The sequence below is a fragment of the Watersipora subatra genome, chromosome 11 (genome assembly GCF_963576615.1).
Source record: "Watersipora subatra chromosome 11, tzWatSuba1.1, whole genome shotgun sequence".
Classification (NCBI taxonomy): Eukaryota; Metazoa; Bryozoa; class Gymnolaemata; order Cheilostomatida; family Watersiporidae; genus Watersipora; species Watersipora subatra.
The window spans coordinates 39,308,937-39,332,940 of NC_088718.1; the positions used below are offsets into that span (position 1 = coordinate 39,308,937).

Sequence of the window (24,004 nt, forward strand, 5' to 3'; positions counted from 1 at the left end):
CAGATATGATCACATCACATACACTTTTATTTGCTTATTTCAAGTCGGATTCATGTATTGGTTTCTGTAAAATTTCATCAGTTGACATGTTGTTGGTTATAAGTAAGTTGGTTGTACCTATAGTAAGTTGTAGCAATTGTATCTATTTCCTGTCTCTCAGTTTGAATCATTTGAGGCTATTTTAGTATATGAATATAAGTGATGATGTAAAGTCTGAATCAATGTGTATAGGGGAGTTTCTAGTTTCCATTTAAACTCTTTTTGAAAACGGTTAGCAAGATCGTTTCTGGATACTTTTCGGAAAAAAACAATTACTTGATGTTGTTGTAGTGATATTACTGTAGTAGTATTGCTATAGTATTGTTTATTATTGTTTTTGTATTGCCGGAACAGCTGACTTTAGAGTAAGCCGAAAGTCATGAATAAGTGTGTGCTGTACCAGCTGATACACCAAATTTCTTGGCAACGTCTTCCAGTGTTACCCTTCTCTCACACTAAAAAAGCTCATTTCCTGCTTCACTCATGTTAGAGCTTCTCACATCAACAAGTCTACCTGGTCTCTCTTCACCATCAATACTTGTCCTGCCGTCTCTATACAGTTAAGCCCATTTGTATATATTTTTTGCTAAAACCGTTCTTTGCATAAACATTCACCTGTAAATCTCACCGGGTTTACGCAACCAACAGCTAACAAAAATTTGTTAACTGATTTCTATTCAATTCTGGAGCATGTGTCTCGGTTGGCCATTTTAGAAAACCTCTAAACAGACTTGGGGCCACTAGCAGTGCAGTGCGCACTGCACTGCACTAGTGAACTGCACTAGTGCAGTGCATAGTGCAGTGCAATCTAAAAATAGAAATGTCTAGTGCAATGCTAGTGCAAATTTGACATGAGTCCCTGGGTGCACTAGTGCAAGTGCAGTGCTTAGTGTGACATGATATGTACTAGTGCAGTGCCTAGTGCGGATTAGAAAATTCCCATAAACGCACTAGTGCAAGTGCAGTGCACAGTGCAACATAAAATGCTCTAGTGCAATGCCTAGTGCGGATTGGAAACTTTTTCATAAATGCACTAGTGCAAGTGCAGTGCCTAGTGCGACATAGAATGCACTAGTCTAAACTAGATCTAAACTGACTGACGCCAACTTTGAAAGGCTAATGTTCCTTCGGTCTAATAAACATCTTCTCTGAACAATATTGCTTATCAATTTTGCCATCAATATGACTTACTGTTTACATGATACTGGTTTATCCAAGGGTAGATTTTCTTGTTGTACATAGTACATTTATGTAATAAGAAGTGAATTCTTCCATTCCATGCTTGCTTAGTATATTTAGTTATTGTAATTGTAATACATTGCACTATTTGATATCTGTTGTCATCGGCACTATTTAATATTGAGCATTATTGTAGGTCTATGGTTTGTTTGAAATTTTAGGTGAGGCTAGTTTATTTGACAAATACATGGCTGACATCCTTTGCACGGCTATAATTGTACTATTGCAGCGGATAGCAGTAGATATCTGTTGATTAGCAAGCAATTCTTGCAGCTGCTATAGCAAAAAAGCTCATTGGTCTAGTGCCTAGTGAAGTTTAATAGTGAAGTGCCTAGTGCATTTATGATTTTACACTGCATTAGTGCTAGTGCAATGTCTAGTGCACAAGAATTTTTGCTATTGCAGTGCCTAGTGCATTTTTGACTTCGCTTTTCGATGCACTAGTGCTAGTGCAGTGCCTAGTGCACAAGAATTTCTGCTAGTGCAGTGCCTAGTGCATTTTATATTATTACTATGCCATGCACTAGTGTTAGTGCAGTGCCTAATGCACAAGAATTTCTGCTAGTGCAGTGCCTAGTGCATTTTATATTATTACTATGCCATGCACTAGTGCTAGTGCAGTGCCTAGTGCACCTTACTGTCGTCTAGCCAGCAAATAGTGCAGTGCGCTCAATACTCACTAGTGGCCCCGAGCCTGCCTCTAAAATGGATCACATGACCGCATCATTCTCAAGAAAAATTTTGTGAATTATCAGTAGGTATTATAATAACATTTGGAAAAATATTAGGCGTCTGCTTATGATAAAACTCTTTCTATAAATGAAGAATCCTTATTTATTAGCCCTCACAAAATAGTCAAACAGATAAACTGTCATTTGAAACAAGTGCTTAAAATCTGCTAGAGGTATCGTAGCCTATGTAGCTATGTGGACAGACAATTATGAAACTTCTGCTATATTGAGTAATGCTGAAATATGATCAAGCCACTCTAGGTTTATAGTCACTCACTTATGAAATTAATTCGTTCTTAATATATAAAGTATATATTCCTAGTTTATTATCCTCCTATATTATCCTAGTATAAAGCCATTTCACAAGCAGAAAATTTTTAAATAGAAATTTATTTTACCCAATAAATGTTCTAATTCCATTCCCAGCTCCCACAAAACTCGGTCATAATATTTGTACAAATTATAAATAACAGTTAAAACCTGTAATAAAGGCATGTTAGAATTAGACTAGGACATAATAAGTAGAACAAGTACCTATAGATGAAAATTAAATATTGAGAAAAGCTACAAACTGTATGTTTGTTTGGCATTGGCCAGTTTTGATTTTCATCTTTTCGTATTTAGAAGCATCTTGTTATTCAGAGCAATGTTTTTCGAAAAGACGTTTTGTAGCTTGGAAATTTCTTATTCGGACTCTTTTCGGGAGCTTCTACTGTACGTAGTTTAATTATCAGAAATGCATATTATATTCAGAGGGCTGCAACTCTATTTTTGGCTGTAGCATAACGATAACGATTATAGAGATTCTGATATGCCAGTTGAATCACAGTACAATTGATGTTCTAGGTTTGAAGATGTTTGCTTGTACGTGTATGTACTTAAATGTATGTATTTGCATATTTCCACTTGTATGTATTGATATGTATGTACTTACATGTATGTATGTACTTATATGTACCTACTTGTATGTATTTACCTGTCTGTACTTACATGTATGTATTTACATGTATGTACTTACATGTATGTATTTACATGTATGTACTTACTTGTATGTATTTACATGTATGTACTTGTATTTATTTACATGTATGTACTTATTTGTATGTATTTACATGTATGTATTTACATGTATGTACTTACATGTATGTATTTACATGTATGTACTTACATGTATGTATTTACATGTATGTACTTACATGTATGTATTTGCATGTATGTACTCACTTGTATGTATGTATTTACATGTATGTGTTTGCATGTTTCTATTTGCATATATGTACATACATGTATGTATTTACATGTATGTACTTACATGTTTGTATTTACATATATGTACTTACATGTATGTATTTACTTGTATGCACTTACATGTATGTATTTACATTTATGTACTTACTTGTATGTATTTACGTGTATTACTGGCATGTATGTACATATTTACATATATATACTTACTTGTATGTATGTATTTACATGAAGGTGTTTGCATGTTTGTATTTGCATATATATGTACATACATGTATGTATTTACATGTATGTATTTACATGTATGTACTTACATGTTTGTATTTACATATATGTACTTCCATGTATGTATTTGCGTGTAAACTGTCTTTAGTCATCTAGTCATTTCTTCTCATTCAGCTCTTATAGTCAGGTTTTTTATTATTTTTGTTGACTGCAGAATGTTTTGTTCTCGTGTTCTGCAGTTGTGGTAAATATGTATCCTTGTTCTTCAGGTTGGCTTGAGCTGGCAGGGAGACAGAAAGCCCAATGGAGACCGGATTGAAACTCCTTTTGAAGTCGCTTTCACTGTTTGCTCGACTGTTGACAAAGTTTCCCAGAATCCTCATACTCTGACCGCTCACTTCCTTGAGGAACTTATAAACTCTCCAGGCACTTCACTGGCGCAGTTTATGCAGGTTGGTTGACATGTAAATAACATGTATCTACATATAGGATATGTATGTACCTTTATAATAGGCTATGTATGCACCTTTTTGTATCTACGTATGAGCTATATATCTAGATATAGGCTACGTATGTACCTTTATATCTACATATATGATATGTACATGCCTTTATATCTACATATAGGATATGTATGTACCCTTATACCTACATATAGGCTAGGTATGTACATGTATATCTACATATAGGCTATGTATGTACCTTTATATCTACATATAGGCTATGTATGTACCTTTATATCTACATATAGGCTATGTATGTACCTTTATATCTATATATAGGCTAAATATGTACCTTTCTATCTATACGAGATCTGATCCAAAAGTTCCCTGAATGGAGTTGTATACACTTGCATATTTGCACTATGGAAAAAACCCATTGCAGCGTTTGCTGGGAAACACCTCCGGAGTGTTGTCACAAAATTTCAGGTTGCTATGACAACGCGTTCTCATGTGTTCCGTCGATTTTTAACAAAAATTTATCGTCGGGTCTAATAAACCCGAACAGCATATTTGCATTAAATTTTGTGTGAAATTAGGGAAAACAAGGATATTATATTATGACCTTCGAAATAAAGTTTTGATCATTCCTGAAAGTTTCCTTAAAATCGTTGCAATGCGCGCTTGCAACGATTTTAAGGAAGCTTAAACTTTTTGGTCATCAGTTAGCAAGCGTGGTACGTTTGCTGCGACTTGTCTCATGTTTAAACTCTCTGTTAAAACTTTTTGAACAGTTCCAAAACCAAGTCCAGTCTCTCCAGATATCTCTCTAATGGTTAAACATCGATCTGCCATGACTAGTGACCTCACACTGTTGATCAACAAGCAGGTTCTTGCTGACGCTGGTCTGCCAGACCTCGCGTCATCTTCAGGGCTGTCTCTACCTTCACAAAAACGTTTGTACCCCTCAAAAATTTGTGTTTTTTTTAGAGCAGCATCTCCAATAGCAATAGTTAACATATCAACTGTCTGAGTACTTGTTCTCCCTAATTTCGCACAAAATTTAATGCAAATACGCTGTTCCGATTGATTAGACATGACGATAAATTTGTTAAAAAATCGACGGAAGCATCTGACAGACCTTGACATATCGTCAGTTCACATGAGAACACGTTGTCATAGCAACCTGAAATTCTGTCACATCACTCCGGAGGTGTTTCCCAGCAAACGCTGCAATGGATTTGTCCATCTTGCGAATATGCAAGTGTATACAACTCCATTCCGGGAACATGTGGATCAGACCTCGTATATAGGCTATGAACGTACCTTTATATCTACATATAGGCTAGGTATGTACCTTTATATCTATATATAGGCTATGTACTTACTTTTTTATCTACATATAGGCTATATATGTACTTTTATATTTACATATAAGTTATGTACGTACCTTTATATCTACATATAAGCTATTTACGCGCATTTATTTACACGCACCTTTTGATTTGATAGTTCCTTGCTGCGGTCGACACACTTTTATTTCTAACGACATGGCATGCTTGCATTTACTCATTTGTTTGTACAACTGTATATAAAAGAGATACACCCATATGTTGTCTTTTCTCTCGATTACGATAAAAGAAAAAAAAAGAAATTTTTCTGGTTAACTATAGGACACTCGTTATCTAAGTTCTCAAATTTGAGAACTCGCATCGGCTTGACTCGTTATGCTATATGGATTTTCTTACACAATATGATGCAAAAGCTTTAGTGGTTCTTGCTACTCCTAGAGGTACACTCATAGGGTGTTCGCTCACGATTGGTTCACGCTCACGATGTTCAGTTCCTGATTGGATGCTCATAATTACAGCAGAATTGCTGTAGCTTATGTGAGTCAGGTACACAATGATGAGAAGCTGATTTCAGAGACTTCACTGACACTTCAGTAACCATTATTATGAACATAGAGTGAGGTCTTTATCAAACATAGACTGAGGTCTTTATCAATATTATTATTATGACCGTAGACTGAGGTATTTATCAATATTATTATTATGAACATAGACTGAGGTCTTTATCAATATTTAATGTTTCTAATCACTTTCCAAATAGCGAACGTGTTCGGTGAATGTTAAAATGTCATCTCTTAATCGACTGCGTAGTTGTCATGGCAACCGGTTTTGGTTAAAATGACCTAAAGAGGCTAACTCCTAGTTTAGGACAGGCAGAAGTCAAGCAGTTTCCTTCGTGTTTAGACATTGTTGGACCCAGGAACTATGTTAACCTTTCTGAAAATTTGCATTATATTGCAAGATTTTGGTATAGCACCATTATAAAAACTTTTGTTGTTGTATAGTAAACATTTAGGTATGATTATAATTTTTACAGAATCATTTCGTATTTATAGAACATCATAACATAGATTTTTGTATCATATTTTGTATCAATGGTTTTGTGCCAATAGGTCATGTGAACCTCGGCATGATATTTTTTTTGATTAAAAATTCCAGGATGCTTTTTTGTTAGCAAGCTATCTTGAGAGTTTTTTAACCAAAGCGCTTTAATTCTGTGCAGGGCAGGAGGTCAGGTGCTACTAAATTCTTTAGGTGCTGCACTCTCCTCTCAGTTCTCTGTCATTACTGATGAAACTGCCTATTATAAAGGTTATAGTTGGTTGTCGTTTGTCTATCATTTAGTTAATCAGCAGTGCTACTATGTGTAGTGTGCACGCCTAGTGTGGGATATTTTTCAGAATGTGGAGATGTTGAACTACTATCAAAATGACTTTTTATTAATATTTTAAGCTATTTACATCTTATTGTTGAGTGTCGTAATAGAAATCAGATCATATTCATATTCACATATCATTCATGGCATGGCTCATTCCAAGATAAATCTTGCTTTACAACCCTTCATGTGTTTCATTCTGTAACATGCATGTCTTTTTCAACATTTGCTGACAGGTGTTATGTGATACAGTGAGACCATTAGCAGCTATACAGAAGTTACCTGACCTTGTTTTATTTGGCCTACATCATTCCTCACCTGTAAGTATGTACATCCCGTGGTTAACATCAGAGTATACTAGCACTGAACTGGCACTAGTATTAAACTGATAGTAGTATTGAAGTAGTAATATTGTTACTTATATCAGTGGTGGTGTTGATACCTACATCAGTGGTGGTGTTGTTACCTACATCAGTGGTGGTGTTGTTAGCTACATCAGCGGTTGTGTTGTTACCTACATTACTGCTGGTGTTGTTACTTACATCAGCGGTGGTGTTGTTACCTACATCAGTGTTGGTGTTGTTACCTACATCAGTGGTGGTCATATTAACTTCATCAGTGGTGGTCATATTAATTTCATCAGTGTTGATGTTGTTTCCTACATCAGTGGTGGTGGTGTTACCTACATCAGGGTGGTGTTGTTACCAAAATCAGTGGTGGTGTTGTTAGCTACATCAGCGGTTGTGGTGTTACCTACATTATTGCTGGTGTTGTTACTTACATCAGCGGTGGTGTTGTTACCTACATCAGTGTTGGTGTTGTTACCTACATCAGTGGTGGTCATATTAACTTCATGTGTTGGTGTTGTTTCCTACATCAGTGGTGGTGTTGTTTCCTACATCAGTGGTGGTGTTGTTTCCTACATCAGTGGTGGTGTTGTTTCCTACATCAATGTTGGTGTTGTAACCTACATCAGAGATGGTATTGGCACCTAGTTAGTAGTTAATATTCTTTTAGAATCTGTATTGTATCTGAATAGATGTAATAAGGGAAACATGTATATGCTATCGGTTATGTTATATATTGTTTTAATTTTATTACATATAGGTTTTATATAGCCTAAATAAATTTAATTTGTTAATTGTTTGTTTCTTGACACTTGCAGAAATCTATTCCCCATTCAGCTTTCACTGTTCTCGCTCAGTCTGCCACTTTCATTAAGATCAGCTACCGACAGATGTACCTCATAGATATAACCATATGCGATGGAGAAAGGGTGTTGGTGCGGGACGGTGCTTATGGTACATTTGATTACCAGCGGGATCGCAGCAGCCACTACACTACAGCGCAAGGCTTCAAGGTAATTCTCGCTTCTGATTGGTTGTTAACACGTAGATCCACCAATAGGCTGTCTTAGCTTGTCTTCCAACAACTCAATTCAGCATTTTCAAGGATACTAGACTAGTCATCTGACTTGTATCACAACTGTGTTGTTCACAGGCTTTTTTGGCAAATTATGAAGAAACAGAGCAATCTGAGTTCGCCAGGAGTCAGTCGATAAGAGAGGAGGACCATCCACCCACCCCTTCTAATATGCCTGGTCAGTCATCAGGAATACTGGCTTAAACTGTAATTTTGGAATATTTTCCGCTTTAAACATTTTGCTTAGTGGATCAGAATCTGGGCTTGTGAAATAACCACATTAATAAAGGGGTCGCAGTAAATGGTTGAAATATAAAAACATACTGACATTATTAAATTTATCAGAAGTTTCAGTTTTTTATGATTTCTTTGTATTGAGTTGACGAAGAACCAATTTGGTGGTTTCTAGGAACCAGAAGCAGGTTTGAAACAAAATATTTTTGCCGACCTGACGAAAAGCACCGAGCACATGCGTATGAAGTTTGGATGACATCTGCCAAAAAAATGGAAACACATTTTGCGCAGACTCAGAGACACAAACAATGACAAAGTTTTATTTATTGAGATAGTCTTAATGAAAGGATTATTCCAGATTATCATAATGTTATATGCTCTGTAGCAATTTTAACAAAATCCGTAGACATTGTCGTGGTCATGCCTCTGAGAGTAGCTAGTTCATTCAGCTTCAGCCATCTCGGAATACGTAGTCGTAGTGAGCTGATCGTCTACAGTTCAATGCTAGTTTCCTTTCTAAATTTTCTATAATCTTGCTCCTGAAGACAACTTGTCATGAGCAATTCTCTAATCAAAGCCATAAACTTTGTTTCAGTCGTACACTGAAAGAGAAATGCCGCAATATTTTTTGTTTCTTTAAATTGATATACTTTGTCCCTTGACACCTGTTGCATGTTGCTATGGCTAGGAAACTTTTATGCAACTTTTATGGAAATTTTTAACAACTTTTTTTAATTTTTGCTTCGTTGGCTAAAGCTATTGCTAAGTTTCCATACAGTGATAGTGTAGTGACACCTGGGTGCACCAGTGCCAAAGCACGACGCTGGACCGACAAGCAGCTCATGTTCTCATAGGGCGCTGTAGTAGAGCTACAAGTGTGTAACGCCGTATGTCAAAGTCAGGCAAGACCTATGCGCATGCATAAGTTTAACACCATTGATCGCTGAGGCCGTTATCTCACAACGATGGCGCATCAAGTGGCTGTTTCACTTCTAAACCGCGACACTGAATCACAGCGGAATAAGCATGACACAGCTGCTTCCACGATGGCATTGCAGGGCCATATAAAGGTGTGTCGCTACACAATAACTGTATGGAAACATAGTAATTATCTTGTCTGTTTTCGCTATGTGTCCCACAAGCGTGTCATTCGCAAATGGCAGTCAATCTTTTGCAGCTGCTATGGACACTTTGGAAGCTCTGTTCAGTGCCCCATCAAAGCCGTCTCCACCAACTGTTAACAGGCAGGATCCATCTCCCAAGCCCACCTTTCCTAGTGCCAATTCACCAGCAGTCGACCCACTAGGAGGGTTAGTGCCATTGTCATGTCGTATTATTGTGGTCTGTATATGTCAGAAACCGAATGCTGACATCCATCACTTTGCTGGGCCTCTGAGCTAAATGTAGTTTGGACTTTAGCAGTTTGATGAAGTTTTTAGCATCTTTTTATGGTCTCTTTTACTTGGTACAGTCAAACCTTGACTTACCGTTGACTTCCCTTTACCTCAGAGTTTTTTTACTTACTAAGTAAAGTTTGTCTCAGGTTACAAAGTAATTTCTTACAAGTGCCATTCAAAAATTTTATGTACATTGCTGCTTTATATGTAGAAATGGAAATCTGGTAGCAGTTAAAAACAAAGCATAAAAATTATATATTATTTATAAACTAATTTTATTTAAATATTAGCCAGTGTAAGTTGGAGAAAACTACATCTTCAAATCATGTTTTTTCATTCCTTTTGTAGGTGTGGAACGAAACCATTACACAACTGAAACACTACTACTATTACTACAGCTTCTACTACCACTACTTCTATTACTACTACTACTACCACTACTTCTGTTACTATTACTACTACTATTACTACTACTATTACTACTGCTACTATCACTACTTCTATTACTACTACTACTACCACTACTTCTGTTACTATTACTACTACTATTACTACTACTATTACTACTGCTAAAATTACTATTACTACTATTATCATTACTGTTACTATTACTACTACTATTACTTACTGTTACTACTGCTAATACTACTTCACCGCCTTTTCACTTATATTGAATTTGCTGGCAATTAAGGTAGTTTAGCCAATAAAAACTATAATATTTTAGGTTTGGCTCTCCTCTGGATATACAAATGACCTCCCCTGCCCTCCCAATGAGCTCTCCAGCCACTATGCCCAGTCCTAGTCCCTCATCTAACATCCTAGCAGCTAGTCCTGGTCTGCATTTCCACCCACATGGTTTGTACTTTACATTCTACAAGCCTGGCTTATAATATGCATAGAAATTTGCTAGCTTTGATCAAAATATTTATCCAAAGTTGAGTTTATGTTCAAAACATTCTATTTCAAAGAAGTCATCAAATTTATATATATATTTCTCAAAGTTTGTGTATCTGTGTCTGTTGTATGTTCAGCTATAGTTACTCTTTGAATTAAAATTTCACATTCTGATTGATTTGAACTCACAGAGATTGCAGCCACAAGTTTTAAACCACGCACTCTGCCACTGAGCTATACAAGGCGTATTGATTCAAGTCGGTATCATATACCGTCTAGTGTATGCACACGCTAAATGAAGTATTATTTGAGCATTGCGTACGCGCGTTACAATGCCCCTGAAACAAGAAGTCTTTTCATTATTTTTTCATTAAGACAAATATTTTTCTCGACAACATCTTGAATCAATACGCCTTGGATAGCTCAGTGGTATAGGGCGTGGTTTTAAAATTTGTGGTTGTAATCTCCATGAGTTCAAATCAAGTGGTATGCAAAATTTTAGTTCCAAGAATAGCTATAGCTGGACATACACAGACACAGATACACAGAAAAACTTTGAGAAATATTTACATGTATGTATACTAGTTCAATGCCTGGGTAATAAAGGTCTTTGCACAGAACACTTATTTTATTTAATATATAACAACAGCTACCATTCTAATTTTTAAACTTCATATCATGAGAAAAGTGGTTTGTGCACGTCAAATAAAATAAGAAACAAAATAAATTAACTATAAAAGTGGTCAACTGTGAAATAATTAGCAAGTAATAGCTAAATTAAGTCTGTTTTGCTACAATTACAATATAAAATGGTTCAGTAATGATACAATTAATACGAACTGAGAAAAAAAATAAATATCCCGAATATGTTGAATTAATAATAACAATTCGTGCATAGAAGTGTGTGCGCGTGTGTGTGTAAAAAAGGTTACTGTTTCAGCAGAAGCTATCCATTAAAACTTTGAATGCGACAATACCGGTACCTCTCGATACTGTTACAAGTGTAAGAATGAGATATCGGGCGGTCTCTGTCTGACTGAACGGAGGCGGAATGTAGAGGCTATTCCTACTCGATCATACAATTGTCCGTGTGAAAGGCCTTGACCGCGTTTTAGCAATTAAACTTTTCTAAAAACCAGAAATAGAAGTTCACGAAAACACGAAGAAGTATCGAGTTTAATAGAGTTACATAATAAAGCTCATAGAGTTTCAATTAGTACGCCATTTAGTGTGTGCAATCAAGAAAAGGGGAGTATATACTATATAGTAAGAGCTATGAATTACTCTCATGGTTAGAGAATCTGATTGCATATCTGTGGTTGAAATCTTCGTGAGTTCAAGTCCAGCAGAATGTAAATTTCAATTCCAAGATTTTAATAGCTATAGCCGGACATACCGAAGGACAGACACATATACACACAAACTTTGAAAAAGATGTATATAAATTAATATATACATGTATAATATATAAAATCGAATAAATAAACGAATAGGTTTTAAAATACCTTTATCTGCTAAGGGAACGGATATTAGGTGGAAGATTGTTTGAGCAGCTGGCAATGATGTTTTCAAAGTAATTGGTAGTAGTTGCATGCAGTTTGTTCATATCATGTAAGTTGAAATGATTTGAAAACTTGTAACTTTCCTGTAAAAAATGAGGCCACAAATCATAAAAGATCTTGAAACCTTGAATTGAAGTAAAATAAACATTCAGCATAAGTAAAGTAAGCAGATACAAAGCTTTGGAAAGATCATTCAATGGTTTCCTCTTTCAACAGGTTTATCTCAGAATTTGGACTCGTCACAAACATTTCCTAATCCATCACCTAAAGGTAGCTGGCTTAATTCACCAGCGCCAGTTTCGGGCAGCTACACTTTGTCTCCTAGAGCCGGTAATCTCTCCCAGGCTACAATATCAAGGTCACCTCATGACACCATGGCAGGTATGACCCATTTCTGTATTTCTCTGTTTCTCCGCTTGTCTCACGTCTTTAAGTTCTTTGGACAGATAGACGGATTATGGACTTATAGTAAAGATTGAAGGTGGATACACGATAAGAAATGATCTCAGTGCTTGCGCAGAAATTTGGACTTATCCTCTACCTGCCGATTTTTACCTTATCAATTAGACAATAAATATTCTATTAATTATTCTCACGATCCAGACAGGTGAGAAGGCTAACTATAGCATAGTCAACTTATTCTAATACCTGTAGGAAAATGTAAATTTAATTACTGTTCAGTATAAGGGTAGCTACTAGTCAGTGTTTAATTAATAAAAGTGCATACATACTCACAACTACTAACACTCTAACTACCACATTGTAAAGGTAGATAGAAAGTACTGACAACTACTAGTACTGATAACTACTAGTACTGACAACTATATCATTGCATAACTGTGAAAGTTATAGTTAGGAGTGAATCCGATGAAAATCGTTTTTAGTATTTAGCCGATGCTCTTGTTAATCAGCAAGCATTTGGTTGCCATAGTCTACAAATATATATACTACAGAGATAGTTTTCCGCAGTATATGGATCTCAGGCCACCACTATTAGTGATGCATGAAGAGGTACAGTCATTCCCACTGCAAAAGGCCTAACTGGCGCAGTTATTAACATACCAGGGTATTCCACTCATTGCAGAAGTTATAATACTCCTATGATCGTGAGGGTTCACTGTTAGAATTTGAACAAGTGTACTCTTTTGCTTATCACAGTGTGTCGGGAATCTGAATACTCCCTTGTGCTTATTTCTTTTATTAACATTCTGTTGAGGTATTGTGGTAAGACATTATCGCAAGGTTTAAAGCCATCATCACCCCATTTTCATGCATGAATATATCCATGATTGCCCTGGGTATAGGGTTGGTGCTGATGATGATCTGGTTTTTGCATTAGACCATTTTTTGTCTTCTTTTCCCAACAGGGGCTCAGGGTCAACGAGCTCCCCTGAGGTCGGGTTATGTCGCGCTCCCCACAGTACTATCTCATAACTCTCTTACCAAAATCATGACACCCACCAGTATTCCACCCGATGGAAGTGACATTCCTTTCAAAGCTGTATGCTGTCCTCTGGAGAGGTTTTTAGGGGCAGCGCATCTCAAAAGACACTTGCTCAAAGTACTTACGTCAGATGTGAAGGAAAGGGTGAGTACAAGGCTGTATGTGATTGTCTCACGTCAGTTGTCAAGGAAAGGGTGAGTACGCCGAGGGCTGTATGTGATTGTCTCACACCTTCAAGTTCATTTGCTTCTCAGGTTTACCTCCCCGTAACCAGGCGCTTTCCTTTGTTTATTCGCTACTTCAATTTTTTTTTCAATTTTTTGTTATGCAACCCCCAAAGGTACCCATAAAAACTATCCAAAACAATTTATTGTTAGTACCCTGGTAGTCTGGTGATAACAGTGTCACTATTATCTAGTTTATGTTAGCATGGTTTGGTTAGAACATATTTTGAATGAGCTTTATTTAGATTAACCTTTGAACTTATTAGTTTTGATTTCCTGTTTAAGGATGATTTCTATGACTTTCTATGCGCCGAAGATTTTTGAGTTACTTCAGTTAAACTCAGCTTACAGTCACAATTACTAATAATTACCTCTTCTTTACGGATAGATGAAAATATCATTGAGTTAGTCACAAATTACTGATCATATCTAGCTTATGGGCAGCGGGGGACATCATCTTACATTCTTATTTGATATCATATTTACACGTAAACATGAAACATTCCGTCTCTTCGTCTGAGAAGAGATCCCTATCATAGATCCTGTCTAAAATCACCAATCCTGTTTGAGATTTTGCATCGGTCGAATGAGCTTTCTATCGATATTGGCCCACAGAGTCATGCCTAAGAGTTTAGTAGAAGTGAAGGATGTGTGATATAACGCTAGCAGATATCATCTGTATTTTTTGAAGCCTGTGAATCAACTGACTGGTATAACAACAATGTTGCGTTAAAAACACAAGGTCATTAGATCAAATACCCCATAATCATTGACAAGACGATTCTAAGCATAGCATTGTACAATAACCTGAGCATTATCCTCTAAAATGGTAGAGTAACGCACTGTAAGCAGTCTTACAATAAGAGAGCTGTGGCCTAGAGGTCTAGAACTTCTGACCTGCCAACCACAGGTTGAGGTTTGATTCCCAACAAAAGCTACTGGTGGTAACCGGAATGACATTCAACCTTAAATCGCTCTCTGCAACTGGGTATGTCTCCAGTCGTTGAGGTTCCTTTGCTGCTGGACTCCAACATGTCCAATCAAAATCGCAGAACCAATGTTTGTACAACAATGATCTTTCAAACACACGCAGCCTCTTCTTACAGTAAGATAAGCAGACATACTCTGTCTTCAAGGGATTGCATATTCTGGTTAAAATAGAACATAATATAGGTTTACTATTAAATTGAGAAGCAGTGCTACATCGCTGACTAAACCAGAATGGTGCTGACTAAACCAGATGCCATTAATTTCTGTGGGTTACATAAAATGGACTCCTTTTAACTGAAACGGTGAACTTGACTGAATAAATTTGCTACTATACAACAAATAGATATTTGGACAACATGAATATTGCTCTTGAATAATTTTGTTTATATTCTTTTGCTATAGCTTTTTTATTTATAATATTGGCTATGTTGAAGTATAGTATTAAAAAATGGTAAACAATTTAAAAAACCAATTGAATTTTATAATGAAATTGCAAACTCTCTGTTAATTACATTTCTTTTGTCAGGTAACAATGGTTCAGGCTGGGTTGGAACCTGGAACCGTCTGCTGGACATCAGATTCCTTGCAGTATAAAGTATCGATGGACACTTCCTGTCAATTTCTCCAGCTCTCTGTCACACCTGTACAACAGGGTGAGTGTAACACAAGGGCTGAGCCTGTGAGCCATCTTAGAGTTCTACGCTGTCACAAATAGTATTTATGCTGCCATTTGTGTGTCACCTGAATGAGCCGGTCTAAATGAGTAATTGCCGGGGAGTTACTTCTTTCCTTCAGCTTTTGCATTTGATCTGTGACTAAGTAGCATAGGGTGATGTAAAAGAAATACTCCTTTAGAGATACTACCTTTACATTCCAGAAAATTCTTTACTCATATTCTCAGGAGTATCTTATCTACAGTGGTGTATCTTATCAAATTGGACCAACATGTTGGAAAACTAAAATTCTCATTAACAACATTGTTACTCATTGTGAATTTCTTCAATAGCCATAAATTATATGTTAAATTAATCCTTATTTTGATATTGAGTGTTAACTTGAATTATTAAACTTGTCTCCTCCTGAATATTCCTTCTATAACTAGGCTATATATCATTTAAGGCCGGTTCACACTATATCGCCGTATCTCGGCGTTTCCCTTTCGGCGTTCATCGTCGATTATGTGAACCGTGAATTGATGGCATCGACGAAGCATCGCGGACACGTCGGGAAAGTTTGCAGCTGTCAAACTTTCCCGATAGTTCGGGGAGCATCGACGACAGCACGTGTAATGTGAACCATTTCGGCGAAGACAATTCGCGATCGCGAATAGCGTGGTTTCTGTTTATGATCGTTGCTGCAGGACTATATTACACTCGTTGGATTAGCAGGGACATACCTGCCAACTCTCACGCATTGGGCGTGAGACTCACGCAATCACCCCAAAGAAAAAATGAAAAAGCGTGAGAAATGCGTGAGATTTTTGCCCCAATTTCCACAATTTTATATACACCATCATTGATACATCAATTGCCCCCAAACCAAATTTCACGCATTGCCCCACTCTTGGGTTGGCAGGTCTGAGCAGGGACCAGAGACACACGACAACATTTTTATACTGACTCGTTTTGTTTATGATAAATTTATGAAAATATTCTTGTAAGGCCTATGTATATTTACTCACCGAAAAAAACATTTCACAGTTCTCATTGCGCAATGTATAATAGAGTGCGTTAAATTGTCCTTCTTGATTTCTTCTCTTCTAAGCTGGACGCACCCACAATCTTCTATTATGCCTCTTTCAGGTGTAAAGCTCTGCTGCTGCTGTTGTCTAAGTCAGTTGCTTCGTCTGAGCAATGCTAAGACAAGTACTTTTCTTAGTTTTAATTTTCTATCCATCTTCAACAAAGCGATCACTCGATGCGCGTGGTACTAGCTTTTGCTACTAAACCGAAACGCGAATGTTTACGCGCGTCTCAATGGTCTGTTATTAATTAGGCCACGCCCATCGCTGACGCTCCAGTGACCACGTTACATATGAGAACGTAATGTCGATGACTGTTTCCCGATACAAACGCGGATGGCTTTGTGCTAGTGTGAACATTGTCATCATCGACAATCAACGAAGTATTGTTGCATCAACGCCGAGATACGGCGACATAGTGTGAACCAGGCTTTAGGCAGCTTGTGAAAGCACTTTTAGATCATGTCTGTACATTAATGTGCGAAACAAACTGGACCCCTTCGTTGAAAAATGGAAATTATCATTTACAACATTGTTACTCATCGTGAATTTAGTCAATAGCCATAGTTTATATATTAAATTAATCCTCAATTTGTCCTGATTATAAATATGTAAACTAAACCGCTCTAAAATTATGCTTTTGAATGATTATGAAGGCTAGATTCTAATGTTTCATTTTTTATTGTTTGGAAATAACAATCTGTACAGATATGATGACATCACGTACATCTTTATTTGCTTGTTTCACGTCATATACACTGAACATGTATATGGCTATTATATAATATTAAAGCTATTTTTGATTGTACTAGTAAGTGTTAACTTTTTAAATTTGGATGCCCGTTCTGAATTTTCCAATTTTGAAACTGGCCAATAAATTGCGTGCACAGTTGTGGCGGGTTGAACTAAAGGTTTCTGCCAAGAACTTTAGTTCAGTCTTTGTGTGGCCTCTCATATGGTGTTGATTTCACCTAAGTTGCACTCACATGTATTTGTATGACCTGCTCTAAACGATTGAGAATGCTTACTTTCTTCTCTGCAGAACAAGTGGTGATTTGGACTACGGAAGAGACATTGACTTTTGAAAAGTTCTTCTCTCACCGAGTTGTATCTCCGCCATTCAAGCAGAACAATGTTCTTTCATTCTGTAGAATGACATCAGCACCCGCAAAGATTGTCAAAGATTTTATTCGCATCATCAACAAGCAATTCGTGAGCGCACATGGCCATTCATTTCTATCATACTTCTTGACTTGAAGGATGAGTTTTTACCTGGATAGCCAAAGGGAACCAAAAAGCCTTCTTGCTTTTGTTATCTTCTTTCATTATCTAGGCTTGAGTTATGTCTACAACCGTATAAGCAACATTATCACTTAGCAACATTATCAGACTCTTTCACTCACCACCTGGGTGGCTTTGTTACAGACACGTGCTTCGTGTGTCACCTAGCTAACTTTGTCATAGACACCTGCTTGGCTCATCACCAGGGTAGTTTTATCATAGACACTTGTTTAACGTGTCACCTCTGTAGCTTTATTATACACTTTTGCTTGACGAGTCACTCACGTAGCTTTATAATAGACACTTGCTTCATGTGTCACCTGGGTAGCTTTATTATAGGCATTTGCTTGACGAGTCAGCTAGGTAGTTAATTTATAGACACCTCTTTCACTTGTCACTTGGGTAGCATTACCATGGGCACTTGCTTCACTGGTCACCTAGAATAGCTTCATTGTAGACACTGGCTTTACTGGTCACCTTTTTAGCTTTCTTCTAGACACTTGCTTCACTGGTCACATGTTTAGCTTTATCATGACCATCTTCTTCACTGGTCCCTTGGGAAACTTTATCATAGGCATTTGCTTCACTAGTCCCCTGAGCAGCTTTGTTATAGACACCTGTCTGTGTCTATCATAGACACCTGCCTGTGTCTATCATAGACACTTGCTTCACTTGTCACTTAGGTAGCTTTATCATGGACACTTGCTTCACTTGTCATCTAGATAGCTCATCACAGACACTTGCTTCACTGATCACCTGGGTAGCTTTTTCATAGGGGCTTGCTTCACCACTCATCCGAACAGTTCTGTCATAGACACCTGCTTCACTTTTTACTTGGGTAGCTAGTTTATTGAAAGGGTAGCGATACTATGGAAATATTATAGTGGTGACGTTTTGTTACATAAGGATGATGCAGAACAATTTTTGTAGTATCCTGACCCAGTTAGTCGCTGGAATGTAGAGTGGTGCCTCACAATCCCTCATGATGTAAACAGACGCAGACTAGACAAGCTGGAAACAGGCGTTGGAGCAATGATAGTTCAAGCTGATAAGATATTTTATGTCGTGAGTTGATTACTGTCCTTTGCTGACTTTTTTGATTGGCTCTCCAGTTCTGTCATTTTTTGATCGGACGTATAAAACATAGTGATGCGTATCCATACCATCATTGCTGCACTTTTTTTGACATGGCAGTTTATGTTTGGGAAGATCAGAGATGAGAATGTCTGTTCTCGTTCTAATTCTCAGAGGTTCTGAACATGAGTAAATGAATTTGTTGTACAAGATTTTCATGGAGTTGGTGAAGACGAGTGATGAGGCTGGTTTGACCAATCAGAATGCATAATTATGAGAATAATAGTTTGGTGTTACATGGATCTTTAGCTTCATTACATCTTGGGGGTAAGAACACCTTGCTGGCGATTGCTCCATCTTGTGTTAGCTGGGGTTATCTTTACTCAGAAAGTGTTCAATGTTTGTCGCCTGTTCGCTATATTTTATTGGGCTCAAGAAAAGTTGTTATGTTTTCGTTATATATCTTAAACAGAAATATTTAATTAGCAGTTCAACCTGGCATCGGTTTACATTTTAAACTAATCTTGTTATCATTGAGACAACTAGCAAAGTCATTTAATAACCATATTTCACATTTTAGGAAAATGTTCGACAAATGGTGATTGTCAAACATCAACTTGTTCTCAACTTGCTGCGCTTCTGTTATCTTTAGTAGTTTCGGAAATGATTTTTATTTTATCCATAATACGCTCTTTTGCGCTGAAACTGCGTATAACATTGAAACACCATATATTATTATTGGCCTTTGTCCATCCGTCTGTCCCTTCATCCGTCAGTTCACTTTTTTCTCCTAGCATTCTTTACTCTCTGGTTGGCACAATTATTTTATTATCGCACTTTTATTTAGTATGTATGGAATTAAGCTATTTACATTTTCGCTTCAGCTAAACTTTATTTAATGTAAAGCATTGATTAACCGTTACATTACATATTACATATGTTTTAATCTCCAAGCAATGATAGATGACAGACTTTAGCAGGTTTAAGTTTCATTGGCTTTAAATGTGGTTTTTATCTGTTTAAGAAGTTGTCCTCTCTTGTAGTTAAAGTTTACCAGAAATACAGCCGACACCACTGGTGAACCTTTCACACAGTTCACAGTTCCTTTTGTATATGAGATGGCTGTCGACCAGCTTGAGGTAAGATTCTGTACGCTTTTGTATAACCCCATTTGTCCAAAGTTGAACAGTTGTTGAGTTGTTAGTGGTCACACTAGTTGAGGACAATAATGTGGGACAGTGTAAACCCTGCTTATTATTGTTAGTCATGCATTGCTAGATAAAAGCATGTGGAAATTTTCGATTGTTTTCAATTTAATTCTGGTGTTCAATTGACATACCCATGTCAGTACTTATTATGTCCTAGCGGTAAGTCTGGTGTTGCCCAAGATTTCTCTCATGTTTAATCAGATAGCCTGCAGTACGCATTTAGATTTTCGACGTAAATTGCTACACCGCTTTCATGACAACAATACCCTGACAACATGACAACAATACCTTAACAACATGACAACAATACCTTAACAACATGACAACAATACCTTAACAACATGACAACAATACCTTAACAACATGACAACAATACCTTAACAACATGACAACAATACCTTAACAACATGACAACAATACCTTAACAACATGACAACAATACCTTAACAACATGACAACAATACCTTAACAACATGACAACAATACCTTAACAACATGACAACAATACCTTAACAACATGACAACAATACCTTAACAATATGACAACAACCATAAATGCGTTGATCAAGGGCACTTGTACTTAAATGCATGTGAAGGCAAATCTTGAGTTTCTAATCAAATCAGTGTTTAAGAGACTGGTTCTCACGAACCACATGAAGTTTTTAAATAAAATATTTTGGCCACCTGGCAGAAGGCATGGACCATACGCGTATGAAGTCTGGATTAAACACGAGATGAATTCGCAGCATTGCCCAGGTAATAAAAAGCCTTTTTACAGAAAATTTATTTTTATGTAACATATACAGCATTTACCATCATAACTTCTAAGCTTCATATCATAAGAAAAGTGTTTTGTGCAGTTTAAATAAATTAGGAGAAAAAATAAAACAACTGAAAGGTGTTCAAATGTGAAATAATTAGCAATGGCTAGATAAAGTATGTTTTGTTACAATGATAACTATGAAAAGCGAATTGATACTGATACATTTTAAAACGAATTCAAAATATAAAATATAAATTACGAATATGTTGAATTAATATTTTGAATTAATAATATCAAAGAGTACATAGAAGTGTGTGTATAAAAAGGTTACCGTTGCCGCAGAAGCTATTCATCAAAATTTTGAATACAACTATACTGGTTCTCTTTGATAGTCAATGCTGACACAAATCTAAAAATGAGGTATCGAAATTAAATACATCAGTGACGCGCACGAGGGTACTTTGTCTGACCAAACTGAGAGAGAATGTTGAGGCAATTCCTACTCAAAAACGTTCATGGGAGCATTTTTTAGTTTTACAATTTCTAGCGAATGCCCTTTGCAATAACCGGCTATTGAATATTGAAATTGTGGCGCTAGTTGCACAGTGACGGAACATTTGAAATTGAAACATCACCATTGAAAATTACAATTAAAGAAAAATGAATAATGGCTTTTAAAAAAATTTCAAAAGAAGAACAATTGCACAAATTGATAGTATTTCATATTAAAACATACGTATTTAGCTTCAATCATGATAAGGATATCGTAGATAAGCTAAATCAGATCAGAACGGCTTAGCCTTGTGGCTGGGTGCGCGTGTTTGCATACTTGCAATTGAATTTGTCACGAGTTCAAGTCCAGTACGGTGGAGATTTTTCCTTGCAAGATTTTAATCACTGCAGCTGGACACATCGATGACAGGGAAATAAGAGACCAACAAAAAACTGAGGACAAACGTTGAGATGTATGTATCTACATGTAGATTGACTGAAAAATGTTGAAACGCGTCACATTTACGCGGACTAACAGACAGACACACTGACAAAGTTAGATTTATTAATAGTGATTATATTTAGTTTGATGAAATTAGCCGCAGGCCTGCTTAGCTTTAGCAAAAAAGCAAGTCTTGTGTAGCAGATTCATTGGGCAGAGACTCACTTATAGATAGCAAGTGATGACAACTACACATAGAGTAGTTTTAGGTGAACATGAGGGACTACAGGCAGTAGGTGTGTAAATGGTTTTCGGTCTCAGGAGAAAGCCTTGACAAAAAGTGATTAAATAAATAAAATTAAATGGATAATTTTAAAATAATTAGTAAAATGTATTAAGTTAGTGTACTAAAATAATTAGTATTTCTCCATTAAACTGTTATTTAAAGGGCGATTTAAAAGACTCTACTCTCCATTTTGTATTCTGTCAAAGATATAGTGGGAGTTGTCTACACCATATTTAGTCGCATTTCATGCTGTAATAAGCATACAAATACAGTGTACATGGTACAAAGTGGTATTGTTAATAGAGATTTTTGTTTATACTAATGAAAGAATGCCCTCAGATTTTCTACATGCTGAGGTTACGTGATTGGAGTAGGAAATTTGGGTTCCTATCTTCAGAATTTTAAGCGAATGACAGTAGATTTTGTTTTGATATGAGTAAAATCTAACTAATGTATCTTGTAAGCTTAACTCATTGCATATCATGAGCTGCGTAGTGTGGCTCAGTGCAGCGTTTGTATACCACCTAGAGCAACGTGGTACAACAAGGCATTTCTGATTAGTGAGTAATTAATTAGTCTATCATCGTGTTTGTACGAAGGTGGAAGGAAACAATCGTAAGTCTGCATTGAGCCAATAGAAAACGTGTTTAGAAAATATGTTTAGAAAACATGTTTAGAATTCACGATGAGCTCAGTTTCGCTTCGCAAAAACTCAATTTTTTATTGCTATCTCATCCTTATAACCAGCTGTGTCAGACCCATTACAGCTGCGGAGGTTTCACAAACTGTAAATCAATTGACTTGCTGATTACCCGTTTAGCGATAGTATTAGTGACGATGATTATTCTAAGTTTAACAGTAATAATAATGCCGTAAGCTATAGTAATAGTGATAACGTGTCCTAATCTGAAGATTCTCACGGTGCGTGAGGTACCAAAAAGTGTTTAAACTCATTCTGCACCACATTTGTAGCCTTTTTATTCATGGCATTAGCTGATGTAAAAGTTTATTTTAATTAATTTGGTATTAAAATCTTTTTCATATACCTTGTGGTTCAAAAGTTATGACAACTTATGGTATATGCACCATTGTCAAATATTGGGTTTTACCAAATATTTAATTATTTTCAAGTCAAAAGATGAATTTCATTGCAAAAGAGTTGATGAGTGTGAAAATAAGCTGAACCTGTGAAAAGAAGGAAACCGATATTTATTTATTATATTATATTTATTTGTAGGTGGCTGAAAAGGCATCAAGCAACAGGCCAGACTCCGCCATTACTCAGGCTGTTATTAACATAGTTCAATCCACCAGGCTGCAGCAGGCAAACTATCAGCTGCAGCAACATACTGCAATATTTGCAAGCTGCCAGGATATTATGAATAGAATGAATCCGTGACATCATACTGTCATGTACAGAACACTTTAGCGCTTCAATACAAAATGCAGTCGTTGTATAGAAATAAATTTTGTAAATAAACGTAACTGTTTACACATTAAAATAATCGTCTTGTCTTGGAAATGATTAAAACAAATTTTGCAGCAATGTATTCTTATTCTTACTTTTTAAGATTATGCGCGAGGAGTATAGTGAAAGCTTTGCACAAGCTTCTCCGTGGAAACCACTCTTCCTGTCTAAGGCAATATTCTCTCTGCTGAAATATTATATGAGTGTATGTTTTTTGTACGATCTAGAAATTTCTACAAACAACCACTGTTATGCCTCTTTCCTGCTAATGCTGAAAGCAATCACCGATGCTATACAGGATGTTTTTATGAAGTTAGTTTCATACTCAGATGTTAGTTAAAGAACAGTAAAATCTCTGATTGTTGGAATGATAGTCTGAGTTTCTGTACGGTGATAGTGTAGTGACGCACCGTCGTGTGGCATTGCAATGCCATCA

The 24,004-nt window shown here is 36.5% G+C and overlaps 1 protein-coding gene across 1 annotated transcript in view; it reads left to right on the plus strand.

The window, feature by feature from the left end:
• LOC137408385 (mediator of RNA polymerase II transcription subunit 14-like) overlaps positions 1 to 23,690 on the plus strand; it is a 57,479-nt gene extending 33,789 nt beyond the window's left edge. Inside the window, exons 20-32 of the mRNA XM_068094897.1 lie at positions 3,749 to 3,931; positions 6,883 to 6,966; positions 7,812 to 8,006; positions 8,147 to 8,246; positions 9,480 to 9,612; positions 10,424 to 10,554; positions 12,372 to 12,536; positions 13,523 to 13,743; positions 15,340 to 15,466; positions 17,597 to 17,766; positions 18,766 to 18,900; positions 19,953 to 20,048; positions 23,338 to 23,690. Coding sequence (XP_067950998.1) covers positions 3,749 to 3,931; positions 6,883 to 6,966; positions 7,812 to 8,006; positions 8,147 to 8,246; positions 9,480 to 9,612; positions 10,424 to 10,554; positions 12,372 to 12,536; positions 13,523 to 13,743; positions 15,340 to 15,466; positions 17,597 to 17,766; positions 18,766 to 18,900; positions 19,953 to 20,048; positions 23,338 to 23,499 — 1,902 coding nt within the window. The 3' untranslated portion in view covers positions 23,500 to 23,690. The remainder of the gene's footprint in view (positions 1 to 3,748; positions 3,932 to 6,882; positions 6,967 to 7,811; positions 8,007 to 8,146; positions 8,247 to 9,479; positions 9,613 to 10,423; positions 10,555 to 12,371; positions 12,537 to 13,522; positions 13,744 to 15,339; positions 15,467 to 17,596; positions 17,767 to 18,765; positions 18,901 to 19,952; positions 20,049 to 23,337) is intronic.
• The last annotated feature ends 314 nt before the right edge of the window (positions 23,691 to 24,004 follow it).